The sequence below is a fragment of the Gasterosteus aculeatus genome, chromosome 10, assembly GCF_964276395.1.
Source record: "Gasterosteus aculeatus chromosome 10, fGasAcu3.hap1.1, whole genome shotgun sequence".
NCBI lineage: Eukaryota > Metazoa > Chordata > Actinopteri > Perciformes > Gasterosteidae > Gasterosteus > Gasterosteus aculeatus.
Window position 1 is genome coordinate 10,770,105 of NC_135697.1, and position 16,305 is coordinate 10,786,409.

The 16,305-nt window shown below is 46.0% G+C and overlaps 1 protein-coding gene across 1 annotated transcript; it reads left to right on the forward strand.

Moving 5' to 3' along the window:
• The first annotated feature begins 1,686 nt into the window (after nt 1-1,686).
• On the forward strand, nt 1,687-15,794 carry poc1bl (POC1 centriolar protein homolog B (Chlamydomonas), like). The gene is made up of 12 exons (XM_040188552.2): nt 1,687-1,864; nt 2,095-2,243; nt 4,996-5,423; nt 6,957-7,126; nt 8,188-8,377; nt 8,498-8,683; nt 9,006-9,123; nt 10,499-10,675; nt 12,233-12,364; nt 12,739-12,849; nt 13,919-14,071; nt 14,175-15,794. The coding sequence occupies exons 3-12, from the start codon at nt 5,038-5,040 to the stop codon at nt 14,304-14,306; spliced, it is 1,755 nt and encodes a 584-aa protein (XP_040044486.1). The 5' UTR covers nt 1,687-1,864; nt 2,095-2,243; nt 4,996-5,037; the 3' UTR covers nt 14,307-15,794.
• Nucleotides 15,795-16,305: the final 511 nt, after the last annotated feature.

Here is a 16,305-nt window from a genome sequence, read left to right on the forward strand (position 1 = left end):
TTCACTCATATCATGACTGAGGTCATAATCTTTACTATCAGAATCACTAATTGATAACCATATTCAGGCCTTATGGATGAAGGTCATTGTACATTCTGCACTACGGGGAGCTAATAAGCTTACGGAGAGTGTGGGCCAGAATCCATCTCCATTAAATTTAAGGTGCCTGGACCCACAATGTGACCTCCATTCGTTATGATTTATGGCACAAACAGAGTAAATGAATATCATAACCAGCAAATCGCCCGTCAGCTTCGAGTCTGTTGGCAAACTCAGCATGCACGACAGCTCTGTTATCCTCAGTTCCAGTCCGAATTCGCTCCGCAAGGACTTAACAGATTTTTCCCTTCTGGAACAAGCTTGCATCAGATTCTTCTTCCATTAAAATGGTGTGCCATGACTCCAATGCTGGGTGAGGTGTCATCTAATAGGATGTTTTCCGCGCAGGCACAAGATGGCGCTCTTCACTTGAACTGTTTAAAAAAAAATCTGATCTCCTGCCTGTTGCATCAGACACTGACTGACTGGTTCTTCCAATCGGATTGACTTGGGGTCTTCTAATCCGTCAAATAATAGAGATCTCAATGATAAACTCTGCTGGGCTGCGTGCAGCACCGGATTATCATAAGAAACAGTAACGGTCTTAGCCGGCCACTGGCCATCACATCAACATCCCCTACATACAAGGTCAGAAACACTAGAATTCCCCTTATTTCCAATAAACCTCTTTTACTTGACCAATACTAGATTCTAAATTAAGAACGGCGTGTTACTCATTTTTGGAATAAACAAAGAGATTTGTGTCTGTTAACTAATTAACACTTTTATTGGGGGGGGAGGTTGACATGAAAGACCTAAGAACCCACCTTGTAACTGTCCCTATCACGGAAATCGGACACTTTTTTAGCTCCGGATGGGAGCACATCAGTCTCACGCAGACAGATTTCCATTTGTTTCAACTGGGGAGAAGAAAAGGAGGAGGAAAGGAGAAGGAAAAGAGGCGGAGATGCATATTGGCAAGTTACCAGGAAGTGCAGGTGTCTGCCTAACAACAGGCTGCACCACTATGAGTGTGGTCCGGTGTGAGCAGGACATAGACACTCTGGGAAAACAAACCAAGCTTATGAAGGCAAACACACACACAGGGAAGGTCTGTTTGTGTCTGAGTGTGTGTGGCACATTGTCCATTCATGCGGTGAGCAAATAGATCCTTTCATTGTTTTTGTGAACAGCAAGACGGGATCCAAGATAATCTTCCATTCGGTCAAATCCATCCCAAGTTCAAGTAAACCTGCTCGCCCATTAATAATATATCCTGAACGCTGAAAAAAACCCTGATACATATTTAAACGGGCCCCATCCAAACCCGATTGTGTTTTTAAAGAGAAGAAATGTCCATGCATCATTCAACTTACGTATCACACAATCTACTGCACAAACCCAATTTCCCGTTTAAAGCTTTTCATCCCAGTTAGAGTGATCTATGTTCTGTAAAAAAAAAATACATTTAGGATTATGCCTAATATGCTGCAATCTGAGCATGCACGACAAATATACATAAACATATTTAAAACCGTTTCAACTGTGTCTATAGTGTGCAGTCAATCAGTTCAGTTTATAGTTCTATAATTTTAGAATATTAAAAGGTATTTTTGTTCACAACTTATCAGAACCTCAAGCAGCAGTTTTCAGTTCTCGTCCCACCACAACACTGCGTGACGTCACCACACCGATAGAAAGGAGTGGCAATCCATTCAAAGAAGCCAGACGCCAGCGGCATTGGGGACAAATGACAGCTAACAGTGGTTAGCAAAGCTCTGCGTCAAGCTGCCGGAGAGATGACGCTACCAGTACCGGAAGCGAGGTAAACGCATTTTCTTCTTCCTTTTTTTGTAAGTGGAAATGTGAGGAACTAGTAAGGGGAAGTGGTAAACCGTTCTATACATTTGTCACCGTCGGTGCTGTAAGTTAGCTAGCAGCGCCCTGTACGATCCGGTTAACATTAAGCGAGTCGCACCCGTCCGTCGTGCTTTTGTTTTGAAAGGGTCTCACCGGAACATCTGTGTTTTTCCCCCCCGGCCGCTCCGACATCAGGTTAGACGCTCCTCAACGCGGAGAAGAGGATGTGGCTCCGCTGACATCTGCGAGCCAGAGGTTCGACTGGAAGACGACCTCCGTCAGCTCGACAAAACACGGGACGGCGGCCATAGCAACCCTCCGAGACATGTAACTTCTTTTTAAAGGTAACTTAAACTCTCACAAGCGACCTCGGCACTTTCACGAGAGAAACGGGCGTTTGCGGCGTTAACCGCCGCGCGCACATTCAAAGCGGTGTTCGTTTTGTCACTTGACGTAAACTTCCGGTGCTGCGGTTTGACAATAAAGTATAAATACTGACGTTAGAAGAGAAAACTCACACATGTTATGAGCGTCAATTGGATCCTCGTTTGTTAGCCAGCAATGGCTGTTTCGAGAAGTTGACGTGTCATTTATTCTTTTGGAGTCCCGACCCGTTACGTCTCCATGTGACAGAAGCTGTAAAACAAATCGTAACCCACACATTGAGTCGTGTGACCGATACGGAGACCTGTTGCTCGTTGTTGTGACTGCAGACCCACTGGTGACACCTTGTGAACGTTTCTATTCCCTGTTTCACCCGAAAACATAAGCTTCTTAAGATACAAGTTAGAGCTGTAATGTGCCGGAGTACAAATGCGGAATATCTGAGGTTTTACTTTTGATTTCAAGTGGAGGGTTAGATTTTTTTTTGGATCGTCCCATCTGCTCAAGTCAAGTGAACAGAAGAAGACAATTTGTCAAAGCTCTCTGTGTTATAACACAGCTCAAGTTTGTTTGGATGTGTTTGGAAGTGTGTCAGAGACTTTGTCTCTGTTTTTCAAATGAAACCCTTCATCCCTCATCGCCGCCCCGGCTCCTTTTTGAAAACACGTTGTTGTCGCTATTGTATACACTGAAAAGTAAACAGCGAAGAAATGTTTGTGTTGTGGAGAGTCATGAGCGATCCTCGCACACAAAACTAAAACGGCCCAACCGGTTCTCTGGGAGCGTCGCTTTTCCTTTTCAGCTGCTTGTGAGTGAGACCTGCTCTTTGGATGTTTGACCTTCTCCTTGTAATTGGCGGGCGTGGAAATGAGTCATGTATCCAAGTTCACTCCTAGATGAACTTCTCCACTCCAGAGCACCGATCTTAACCCGACCGAGTTAACCCCGACATCTACGGGCCAAACGCCTCCCAACGCCGAGCCTGGTTGGTCCCCGTCCCACGCCGTGTAACTGTATTCATTGCTCCTGCCCTCAGCGTGAAACCTGCATCACAGATTCCAGGCTAAACGCGCATCTTATCCCTTGTTTTATACCCCTTTTAGCCCAGAGAATTGGAGCAGGATTTAAGCGGAGTCGTAGGCCTCTGTCCCCAACAGCTCCCCAGTAAGGCTATCGGATTCAGCGAGAGTGGAAGGTGTGATGGATAGCCGATAAAAGGAGGTTTTGTCCTCCGGCGTCTCGGGAGGAGGACTCCCGAGTCCCCTGGCCGGGGCCCAGGCTGGAGTGAAAGGCTTGCGCTGCCGCCTTAAAGGACTCTCAGTGGATATTGAGTTTCCTCTGATTCTGTAGCATCGACCTGTAGACCTTCACGCTGCGCTTTGCGCGCACACCTTTTATCAGAGCCGCCTCGCACGTCCCAGATTAACTGTCGTTTTGCAGAGTTGTGAAATCATTGTGCTCTGGCATGAGGAAGAGAAAAGCACAGTTGCTGTGCGAGTGTCAGTGTGTGTGTGTGTGTGTGTGCGCGCATCGGTACCGCTGCTAAACCCGGCTCTGCTGTAAACGGCACCCTGATTAACACAACACAATTATGTGATTACACAAAGTTCAGTGTCAACATGACCAAGTGGTGTGTTTTTACCTCAGCCATGTTTCTAAATCACGGCACTGAGCTGATCAGTCAGACGCACGTGTCTGAATTGAAGTCTGTGTGTTCGTACAAACACCCGCTAATCCTGTAATTGAGTGAAAAAGGGATCCATCCATGAGCAGATATTCCACCCAGATTTTGTTGGCCTACCAGTTTTGGCCTTTCGCCCTTTTGGCCGGTCTTTTTCGCTCAATGGACGGGAATGTAAATCCTGAAATGAGGAACCCTGCAGTGACTGGTTCTTAAGCTCATTGTGAACCACCGGCTAGTTTAGGCCTCACTGTTTATTAATTGCCAATGGTTTTTAAATGTGTTTAAATATTGCAGAAGAGTTTGGAATGCCGTATAGCAGATTTGTGTGTGTGTGTGTGTGTGTGTGTGTGTGTGTGTGTGTGCGCGCGCTCTAGGACCATTGTAAAAACTTTATTTACTTAGATTTATCAAGTCAACCTTGTTTTCCAGGCGTCTGGTGTGGTCTTTGGGTCTTAATTTTGGGGGTTTGGCGCTGATGAGCGAGTGTGAGTTGGCTTACTGTGATGCAGCGGTACTAAAGCCGCCCCGCTGTAATGAAGTTCATCAGGTTAAAACATCTCTCATTGGAATGCATCGCATACTCAATTTATTCAGCACATAACTGTGTGCTGAGGCATAATTTAGCCTCTTCTATCTTTTGCAATTTGTATTTGATGAGCATCTTAACGCGGCCCTAAGCATGCAATTATATTTATGATGTTGGTGTTGATTACTACTTCACTGGAGCTTTGTCCTTGGGGCGATTGCAAATTTAGAGGCAAGCACTATTTTACTTGTGCTTAAGAGAGTAACTTCCCATAGTTGTGAATGGGTTTGTCCCTTGTTTGAACCTGTATTCTAATGGAAAGCGCTTTTATGACAGAGTTCAATCCTGCAAATCTCCTCTCGTCAGTGGTAGTAACTCGGCACCATGCATAGATTTTCCACACATAGCCTACACCACCCCCCGCCCCCTCTCCCTGTTTTGTGTTCCTTACATCTTGTAAACAATTTATTGATTTCAGTCTGTGTCTCCTTCTGTCCTCCAGAGCACCCTAAAGCTCAGCCGGTCCCCGGGCTTTCCGTCCGTCATGAGGTGGCGTTGCTCTCGAAAACTTGCTGTGCTGGCCAAGGCTGGCTTCCTGCTCTGGGTGCTATGGCTGGGCTACGTTCTGCTGGCGCGCTCCTCTTTCCACTCCTCTTCCTCTCCGGAGGAGGAAGGCGAGGACCACAACCTCGTGGCGAGACAGCTCTCCGCTCAGGAGGCCGAGACGGTCGAGCAGCTGGCGAGGCCGCTCTACGTGAAGCCGCCACCGGACCACAACGCGCCGGGCGAGATGGGTCGGGCCACTCACCTCAACCTCAGCCCCGAGGAGAAGAAACAGGAGGAGGACAGCGTGGAGCGCTACGCTATCAACATTTATACCAGTGATAAGATTTCCCTTCATCGGCACATCCAAGACCACAGGATGAACGAGTGAGTAGAGCAAAAAGGCCCCTAAACTCACTGACTCTTCTTTTTATTGCTTTGGTACTTTTCTCTGACAATTCTAGCAGGCATACGTCTCCGACCTTGAAAGCTGCACAGAGCTGATAGCAATGCTGCAACCGTGGTGTCAGCCGTGTCTTACTTAACAAAGATTAGGTTGAGCTCTTCACTGGGATCGGTTTTCCACTGGCAATTAGAAACAAGGATGAAAGCGCTCAGGATGCACTGCAGGGCTTATTTAAGGTGCTGTAACCCCCCCCCCTCCTCAGTGGATTTTTTTTTCCCATCCAGAAATGTTTTCCACAGCTACTCTCAACTCGCAAAGCACAATGTGCCATTTTTATAGGTTCCCCTTCTGCCTTTGCCTCACTGGCTCCCATCCTATTGAAACCTGCGTGTGGTGTCCGTCGGGGTGGAACCAGCATGCATGGAAAAGTCATGTGCTTGTTTTAGATGAGTGGAGTGTGATACATACATTTTCTCATGCTAAATCTTCTAAATTGGACTGTAAAGTCAATAAAGAGAAAAAATAATCTTTCCCCTCTGGAGAAACAAAGTGTAGAACATTTTACCAACGAAAGATGCTTCAGTCCTCTTTCCGGGCTGACTAACCTGCTCGGAAGGTGTAAATTCAAACACTGTGCCTGTACCGAGGTAACGTTCAGCCCAGAGTGATCTTTAAACGCGAGTCACTCAACCGCAGGCAGCGCTGTGACATGCACGATGGGTATTGTCGCCGGGAGAGTGCATGGCAGTTGGCAGGATAAGTGCACATTTGTCGAGGCTCGGTAGTGAATGAGTGAGCGGGGGGGGGGGGGATGCGGTGTGCAGCTCTGCAGCGTACGTGCTCGGCTGCTCTGACCACGACACGGGGATCCATCTGCTGTTTGCGCGAACATCCGAGTCATTATGTCAGAGAGCTGTTTGGGGGATCATTTGTCTGCTGGTCAGCTATCACAGACCTGCCCGATCGCTCACGATTGCTTCCTTACTAATAGTAAGCAAATGTGCAATGCTTGGGTATTTCAAGGTTTATTTGATTTGTGTGTGTGTGTGTGTGTGTGTGTACGCGCTTGTCGCAGTGCTTCAGCCACTCACTAATTACACAGCTCCCTGCTGGGTGCCGGTTTTGCTCTTGCTTATTAAGAGCTTACTCTTTTGGTCGCCGCCTAATGCCTGGACGCCTTAGTTCTTAATCCCGACGTTCTTCCAACGGTGTAGTGACTTTAGCCCCCGGCTACACAGCAGTGACGCCCTCTCAGTGATACTGGTAACTAACGATGAAGCTTAGTGAAGATAATGGTTTTGTCGTCAAGTTATTAGTTGACAGTTTTTCACTTAATTTTCTGTCCATCGTTGCTCTTTGTTGTGTCTGGTTTGCTCGAGTTCCTCCCGTCTCCCCCACCGTGGTAAAAAAACACATCATTTTTCGCTTGAGTGAGTTCCTTTTAGGATACTGGAGTTTAAAGGATGAACGGATTTGAGTCAACTCTTTCTCTTCCCTTCTGACACACCTCTCAGGTGCCGCAGTAAGAAGTTTGAATACCGCCGTTTACCCACCACCTCTGTGATCATCGCCTTCTACAACGAGGCCTGGTCCACCCTGCTGAGGACGGTCCACAGTGTCCTGGAGACCACGCCGGCCGTTCTGTTGAAGGAGGTCATCCTCATTGATGACTACAGTGACCGAGGTCTGACACTGATAAATGAACAAGTATTTCCTTCCTGCTGGTTAAGTGAGGCGGAAAAGAACCCAGACCTCAGTCGTGCTTTCTTCACATTGACGGCATGAAAGAGAACAAGTCCTGTAGGACTCTGCTACGTTTAGAATGAAGAGGCTATATGTGGCGCAGTGAATGGATGATGCCTCTGGAAATAATCCGTAAGCAATTACTAAAGGGCCGTTAGAAAGGAGGCTGTACACGTTCCCGGTAGTGATGGAATATTTAGTAATGTTACATTGAGGCTTACTGGCAGTGTAATTTTTCTGGGAAAGATGATGTAGGGATTTCTGTAAAAAAACAATCATTTGTAGAAATAAAAAAATGATTTCATAAGTAATTGCAAATGATTCATCTAATGTGTGTCTGTGTCACTGTTGACCAGCTTGTGTGTGTGTGCGTTTGTGGTAATGTGGGGTTTTCTTTGAGAAGCAGGTTGTTATATTTAGACCATTTCGTTTTAAATTAAAAGGCAAGCAAGACGTATTGCAACATTATTTCTGCGGGCTGAAATAGGTTGAAGGTCTACTTACCAGCTCTGTGAATGATACCACTTGGTTATAGGAACTGGATATAAGAGCGACTCTCTTTCCTCCTGCCTGTCTTAATGGAATTGGTAGTTGCTGCCAGCTAGTCTAGTCCGTTTGTACTGGAGACATTACACCATAGCAATGACTTCAGCGTGACCTGAGCTGCCGTGACATCATTTCCTCTCCTCCGACCTGCCCTGACCAATGCTAGATGTGCAACTCCCAAGCAGAACGCCCGCTGCACGTAGACGCATAGACAGCGGTGAAGGACTGACTGTGATGAATGAATGAATGAATGAATGTGGTTGCACAGGCCCGAGCCTCGTATTCACTTCAGTTAGATCATAAAAGGCGTGTTTACTCCACTTACCTGACATTCAAGTTCATCGTACTGGGAGAAGTATTCGTAAGTGGATAAAAGGTAATTTTAAAGAAATGACATGTAAGGAAATATTCCAACTTTGATGTGGATTATGTCTGTTTTTTTTATAAAACCAAAAGGCTACCTGAAATCCAAACTGGAGGACTACTTCAGTAATCTGGAACGCGTGCGGCTGATCCGCACCAACAAAAGGGAGGGGCTGGTCCGGGCGCGTCTCATTGGGGCCACCTACGCCACGGGGGATGTTCTGACCTTTCTGGATTGCCACTGCGAGTGTGTCCCCGGTTGGATCGAGCCTCTGCTGGAAAGGTGGGTTCACCAAATCGGAAGACTAGGAGCTTTGAATGCAAATAAAAAAACAATCCAAACCAGTTGCTAAACCAGAGATGTATTTATGTGTGTTCTCCTCCCATCGCGCCTCGCGGTTAGGATTGGTGAGAACGCCAGTACCATCGTGTGCCCCGTGATCGACACCATTGACTGGAACACCTTTGAGTATTACATGCAAACAGATGAGCCGATGATCGGAGGCTTTGACTGGAGACTCACCTTCCAGTGGCACCCAGTTCCAGAAGTGGAACGCAGGAGGCGCAAGTCTCGCATCGACCCCATCAGGTGACCGCGTGCTGCTTCCTACGGTTGGGTTATTGATTGACTTTGACTCTCCGAGGTGGAGTTTTGTTGCACTTCAATCTGCTCTGCTGAGCTCTTGATCACAACCGACTATGTACAGTGTGACATTTCCTAATCATCCATTAAAGTGGGGCCATGGTGATTATTAGTTGAGGTTAAAGGCTTCCCTTAATCAAACTAAATTATTCCTCTGATTAGACAGTTGAGTAACTGAATTAGCTTTGGATTAAAAAAAGGGACTAAATTATTTCTTTGGAAAGGAAGGTAGGATTTAACATGACCTTATTTTCACTGTTTCTACCAGGTCGCCCACGATGGCAGGTGGTCTGTTTGCAGTGAGCAAAGCCTACTTTGAGCATCTAGGCACATATGACATGGGCATGGAGGTGTGGGGAGGAGAAAACCTGGAGCTCTCCTTCAGGGTGAGTTCAGTGCAAATGATATGCCGCTTAGCCATATGAGACACGAGGGAGGCTTCAAAATCAAACGCGTGGAAACGGTGACTAATTCCAGCCGGCCTTCTTACCGAAATCTCATTCTCGCGCATCAAACATCCGTTGACTTGGCGTCTTCGTTGTTGTGACAAAGACCGGACGAACACCAATTAGGTGGATTGGCATTCCAGAATCAGAATCTCTTTATTTTTCACCGGGTAAAACCTGTGATCCGTCGGCCGCTGGCGGTCGGCGTGCGGTTGCAGCGAGAGTGACTCGTGTCGGTGTCTGGCCGCAGTCAGCCATCTGAAACGGCACAGCGATATCGGCTGATACCTCGTTGGTACGTCGGTGTCGCTTTTCACTTGTCTACGTCAATCAAAGTGTCCCAGATTTTAGGTGTGTGTTCGTAGCAGGAGCCAAAGGTAGGGAATATAAATTGTGTGTTCATTATTTAGGGTGTGTGTGTGTGTGTGTGTGTGTGTGTGTGTGTGTGGTTTCAGTGCAAAGAAGGACGAGCTGTTCCCCTGAGTGATGTGTTATGCATGTGGAAATAAGAAATTCCTCTCGCTGGAACCTTTTGCCATCCATAATTTATGTTTAGTGAATTGGTTTTCAACCCAGAGTGCTTAAAACATATATATATATATATATATATATGGTCAGGGGTGAAATGCTTAGTGAATTAAGATGGAAGGTACTGTCATGTTTGGCTATGGATATATTTTTGTTTGATTGGAACATAACTCATAGCTTCAAGTAAACAGACATGCCATGTTAACAACCTCTCATGCTTTAAAAGTGTTTTTTTCCCTTTATTTTTGTCTATTTACAAAGGAAGATCTAGCAATTATAGAATGCAAATTTAAAGAATAAATCCAAGCTGCTTTCAAAGGCAGCCTCCCGAATGAAGAACACGGGGGGTAGAATGTGGGAAGCTTTATTCGGCATTCAGAGAAAGGATTTCTAGCATTGCAGCAGTCGGAGCAATCGACAGCCATCAGGCAGACCTACTGCAAAAGACTTTTACTTCCTGCTTACAAACGACTTGCTAGTTTGTTGGCAGGCAAAGCAATAAACACCAGCTGTAGATGGAAGTGCCAAAGTTCACTAGTGGTCAGTTCCTCTCCCACGAGGCGTATGTACGACTTGGTTAGAGATCTGTGTAACTGCTGATTGTCTTTATGGTTTTTATATTAAGAACCTTTGAGGAAAAATGAGCAATGTAGGGTACAATATTTATGGGTATCTATAAAAGGTGCTGTCTTTTATTATGTAGTCATTGATTAACAAAGGTTACAATGTTAAAGAAAAATAAAAAAAGATCTGATTATATCATGTGTGTGTTGAACTCTCCGTCCAGGTGTGGCAGTGCGGCGGCAGTCTGGAGATTCACCCCTGCTCCCATGTGGGCCATGTGTTTCCTAAAAAGGCCCCCTATGCACGGCCCAACTTCCTCCAAAATACCGTACGAGCCGCAGAGGTTTGGATGGACTCTTATAAACAACACTTCTACAACAGGAATCCTCCAGCCAAAAGGGTAGGACAGTTACTAATGAAAGGAAACCCGTTTCTAAGCACTCCTTCCAGCTCAACGTGCGGCTGTGATGCCGATGCCGCTGATTTAAGCTTACTCGCTGCTCCACCTTGGTCCAAAAGCATCAAAACCTTTGCTTTAAAGTAACATGACTTCAACAAATGCAACATAAGAACCAACGGCATTTTCTGCCGTGCACTTTGTAACGCAGTTCTTGCAAAACATTACAACATTTTTCTTACATGAGACAAACGCGTTTGAGACTGAAATCCCTTGCAACCATTGGAGAAAAAACTTTTATTCAAAGTGCAAAACATCCCTGAAATTGGCAATAATGGCGGAAGAGAGAGAGGAGAGGCACATGGATGAGAAGAAAGGGACGATATTGGATGTGATCCAGCAGCACCCAGAACCATCCCCATCCCCAACAGTCACCATATCTATAATATTTTACCGTAATTATTTTTGTCTCAGTGAGTAAAATGCTGTATTGATTACTGTACCTTTACTCTATTTGTGTTCATGGAAATATGAGCAGTAGTACTGTACTGGAACAATCTTTCAATGAAAGTACTAAGACAGCCGTGGCTTATACAGCATATGTGTTTGTCGCACTGTAAACTCACAAGCTTTAAGTTCCATTTAGATGCTTTGTATGATATGAAACACCTGTCTGGTGTCAACTAATGAAAAAGGTGTGTGTCTGTGTGTCTGTATCTATATCTATCTGTGTGTGTGTGTGTGTGTGTGTGTGTGTGTGTGTGTGTGTGTGTGCGCCTCTCAGGTTCTGAACGTTGGGCACCATCAAAAATTCATGTATCTCAGTTTCACCTACCTGAAAATAAAAAAATACATTATTAATGTTGGGGATCTTTGATCAAACAATATGTCCGGAGCAGATTGAGGAAAGCACTGCCTTTTATTGGCATGTGAACCGAGTGCAGAGCCACGGACACTTGTATGCAGGGACATTGCTGAGTTATTTGTTTTCCTTACCTTTTTAAAGGTGTTCAAACAGCCGGGTGGCCGCTTGTCACTGTCCTCCAGATGTTTTATTAGATGAGGTTCTTACACTACACCTGCTCATTCAAAAGAACCACCTGGCATTCATTTTTAGGAATATTTGGAGATGTAACGGTAGAACCCTTTTTCACAAAAGGTTCTACTTTACATCTTAAAAACTGAATTTAACTTTTGTTTATCCCGGCAACATTTTCTGTGTGTTCTGATTATGGAAAGTTTGTGACTGAAATGGTGTACCCGTCAGGCAGCGCATATTTAAAGTGTTTGAATGCCTTAAGGAGTTCTCTACCTCAGCAAACACCGCTATCTGATCCTAGTTAAGTTCCTGGTGTAAAGGGTGTCAGTAGGATGTAAATATTTAATCTATATGGCATGACTGCTGATTAGCGGCTTCAAATAAAATGCCTCATGTGCCGCAAGCGACCAGGGTGCATTACGGTAAATCTAATCTCTGTCAGAAGGTAAAGATGAAACAATGTCGTTTGTGTTCCTCCTTCCTTGACAGACAAACTTATTTGTTGTGTGCTGACTTTCCAGGAGACCTATGGGGATATCTCAGAGCGGCTACTGCTGAGGGAGAGGCTGAAATGCAACAGCTTTCAATGGTATCTGGAGAATATCTACCCGGAACTCCACGTACCTGAGGACAAGGAGGACTGGCATGGGGCTGTGAGTGTCTGCACGTTTGCCCTCTTCCAATCAAAGTGCTGCGTCCACGTTTCATTCTTGCTTCGTTTCATTTACTCTGAGCCGGAAACTGGGTGTTGGCATTGGGGGGGGCGCGGGGAAATCCCCAAAGCCATTTGGACTCCACTCAAGACCATAGAAATCCATGGTGGAGTATTCCAATGTCCATTCAAAGAGCCTCCGTCTTGCCGTGGGGCCACTTGTTTTACCTTGACAGCTGTGAGGTCACATGCTGCATGTAACCTTGGCAGGTTTTTATTGGAAAACAATAGTTTCGGTAAAAAGGGTCTGTTTCGTATTGATATGGTTAATATAATTAAGTGTGTGTGTGTGTGTGTGTGTTCTCCCCCTGCCAGGTACGAAGCGTGGGAGTAAACTCTGACTGCCTGGACTACAACTCCCCCGAGCACAATCCCACAGGTGCCCACCTTTCTCTGTTCGGCTGCCACGGGCAGGGGGGCAACCAGGTACATAAGAGCATTTCACACCTTGTTTACTTTCCTTCTCACCCCCCCTCTTTCCTCATGCACATATTCTCTCTGTTCACGATCTCCTGGCGCTCTCTTCTAACCTCTAAAGGGAGACGCCGTAGTCGATTCGCCAAAGAAAGTTGCTCTCTGCTTGAATTTAATGAAGGGGAAGCGTACAGAATTGTAGCATAGACTGCAATATTAGTGAACTGAACCAAAAGGTACTTTTAAACCGAACGCCTGCCAAGTCCAGTGAGGGATGGTTCGGCAAGCAGAAGATTAGTCTGTCTATGTTTAAGTCAGACAACAGGCTGCGCTCTCTGTGAATCTCCAACCCACCTGATACGTCTGATTACCCCGCCGATGCGCCGCATCAGGTGTCACAAAAATAAGCACCTTGAGTGACTGAAAATCAATGTTTGGATGGCTCCCCGCTGAAACAAAAGCCTCCGAGGCGCCCCCCCCCCCCCCATCGCCTCCCGCCTGCTCCTCGATTCCTGGCCCAACCAACCACCACGTGGTGGTTGTAAAAAGATACAAGAGCCTCGTGGGCAGAATCAGAGTAAATACGCTTAAAGGAGCTGCCATAACGGTCCACGTTGCACCTGGAAGATGTATGAGATGTAAAGAGAAGGATGGGGGGGAATCACTTAACCTGCCGTTTAACGGGAAGCCCGGCCAGTGTGGCATCCGTCGTCTCGATGGGCCGGGATGTCCAATGGACTCTGGTGAGGAGAGACTTGGGTTTGTGTTCTCGTCCAGTTGATGAGACGACCTGATGGACACACAGACGCCGCCACGCGCTGGTGGTTCAATAAGGACTCAATCCCACAGCAGCGTGAGGGGGGGGCGTCCTGTAATCCTGTTAGGGGGGAAAAAACATGCCACAAAAAAGAGCGATTAAAGTAGAAAGCGATTATGTACTAAAACAAATCAAAAGGAGGCGGAGCTTCACTCTGAGTCGCTGTTGCTATTAAGAGTTGGTATTCCTTTCAATGCAAAGAAACATAAAAACATGTATAATCTGATCAAATGACCACATAACCGGGTCTTTCTTCTGCTCCAGTACTTTGAGTACACGACTCGGAAGGAGATCCGCTTCAACTCGGTGACAGAGCTGTGTGCTGAGGTGACTGAGGGACAGACCGCCATCAGTATGAGGCACTGCCCCGGTGATGGGGAGATCAAACCTCCCAGTATCACCTGGGACTTCAGAGCGGTAGGGGTTAACACACACAAGCACCCAATCATTACCCAATGCCACATTTCAGGCATGCCCTCATCCTACCACTGATCTAAACGGCCTCCTTCGAACCTGTCAGGACGGGACCATCTACCACCGCCAATCGGACATGTGCGTGACCGCCTACCGCGCACCGGGGGGGCGCACGGACACCCAGATGAGGCGGTGCACCGCAGGAGACAAGAACCAGCAGTGGAAGTTTGAGTGGTAGGAGGAGGAGGAAGGCAGAAAGTAGCATGGAACCCCCAAGTGACCTTCGTTTACCACAGTGCAATTACTACAGAGGAGGTCTTCAAGCGAGGGTGGCGGGGAAATGACAGGTGGTGTTACAGTCACTTTAAGCCAATGAATTTCCCAATTCAGAGCTTTTTATTATTATTTTTTTTACCGGTTCGAATGACAGAATAAGGGAGGAATGAATGAGGTTTGTTTGGCGGAACCACAGACTTTCATGTTCATCGAAGTGCCTCTGCAACCAAAATCGAGTCGAGGGCCCAAAGTGCCGCCATTGTCTCCGGTGTGACAATTATTATTATTTTTTTTACCGGCCAGCACATCAAGAAGTGCCTTTCACGGAGTAACAAAAGCGTTTGCTAGAAAACGTCATGCAAGAACCTGCCGCACAACAGGATGTGACTTTGATGTGCAATTAAGATTGTTGTTTGTTTGTTTGTTTGTTTGTGAAGTTGTCGAGGGGGGAAAAAAACGTTTTAAAGAAGGGCAGCTCAAAAAAAGACAGGAATGTTGGGTCAGCAGCGCCTTGACACAAACCAGCTACTTCCTCACACGCTTCGTCATGTGAGGGTCTGCGCTGCGGTCATACGAGACTGCTCAATTCCAGCCGGTTTCATGGTAGAACGCGGCCCGTATAAGACCCGAAGCCTTTCCACTAAGTGCAATTTGCCCCAGAGGGCCTGGTGAGTTGACAAGAATATTCTCATCGATTTTTCTTTCTTTCCCTGTTGTGTGAAATGAAGAATACCCTCTAAGCTCACCTGACGCTGTGCCTTGAAAGGTCGTCACTCTAAAAGAACAGGTTTTCTTTTTACCCAAGAGGAAATGCGCCTGATAATGTCAAGTGCATGTAGAAATATATTTTAGAGTGCTAAGAACTAAAACGACACTGGCTTGATGCAATTGATTTTACTCAGAGACAGAAACCCGCCGTTTCTAACGAGATCGCTTAACTTGGCAGTAACAGGCTGTTTTGTTAGGCCTCCTGTCTGTAAACCGTACTTGAAGCAGCATCCATAACGCGCTACTCTTTTGGTTTTCCACTGAAGACCGTTATTTTTTCTTTTGTACCGGGATTCAATGACGGAGAGATGTGTCGTAGCTGTTGCTGAAACGCTTGTTGAGTAGCAGCTGAATTCGCCGAGGACTGCCTGATCGCTGAGGAGTGTTTGGCGTCTGTGGTCCTTTTTGAAATCATGAAAAGAGATATTCATACTAGTCGATGCATACACGTAACATGACGCCAGTTTCGTGTTAGCTTTTGTAAATAATGTTTATTTTAAGGGACCAAAGTGGGACAGTGGTGTCGGAAAGCACCTTTTTTAAAACTACTGATAATGCAAAAAGGGAGGGTGATGATGATGATGGTGATGATGATTTTTAAGGCTGACTGAAATGGGACGGCTGTTTTCAATGATGATAAAAGCTGTCGGGATGATTGCAAGAATAAAAAAATCTAACCACAGATGCACAGCGTCATTTTCTTTGTTTCTATCTTGGCTCAATAGAGCGACAGTTTGCCAGTGCAGCCGATGCCACATGCAGCAAAAGAAAACTAAGCTGTAGGGCGGTTCATCCACCTGCCCTTTTTAATTGCTTTAACAACAAGATGAAACCGCTGTGTTCCTTCACCAATTTGGCATGTGCTGAAAATCTGCCAACGCTTCACAGTGCTCACTCTAGTCAGAGCGGGGTTTCAGTATTCAGTCATTTGGCCCCATCTACTGGTAGCAAGCGCCACTGAAGTCTTCACTGGCTCAAGGTCAGGAGCGGAGTTTACATTTGATGGGAGTGATGTAGGATTACATTAATGTTTAGGTTGTACATTGTCCATGGTTTTCTGTCCAATGTTTCAGATAATTCACCATGCAATAAACACATGTTTTATTTTGCCCTTGATTATTTAGATGGATGGTTTGTTTTATTTGCCTGCATAGAGACAGAATCACAGCGCACAGGTCAGTATTCAGGCTGTA

What these genes read in the sequence shown, in the direction of transcription:
- poc1bl (XM_040188552.2), top strand. Translation starts at nt 5,038, where the DNA reads ATGAGGTGGCGTTGCTCTCGAAAACTTGCTGTGCTGGCCAAGGCTGGC. An exon ending in TGATGACTACAGTGACCGAG is followed by an intron (nt 7,127 to 8,187) that starts GTCTGACACTGA and finishes TAAAACCAAAAG; the next exon opens with GCTACCTGAAATCCAAACTG. An exon ending in TCACCTGGGACTTCAGAGCG is followed by an intron (nt 14,072 to 14,174) that starts GTAGGGGTTAAC and finishes CGAACCTGTCAG; the next exon opens with GACGGGACCATCTACCACCG.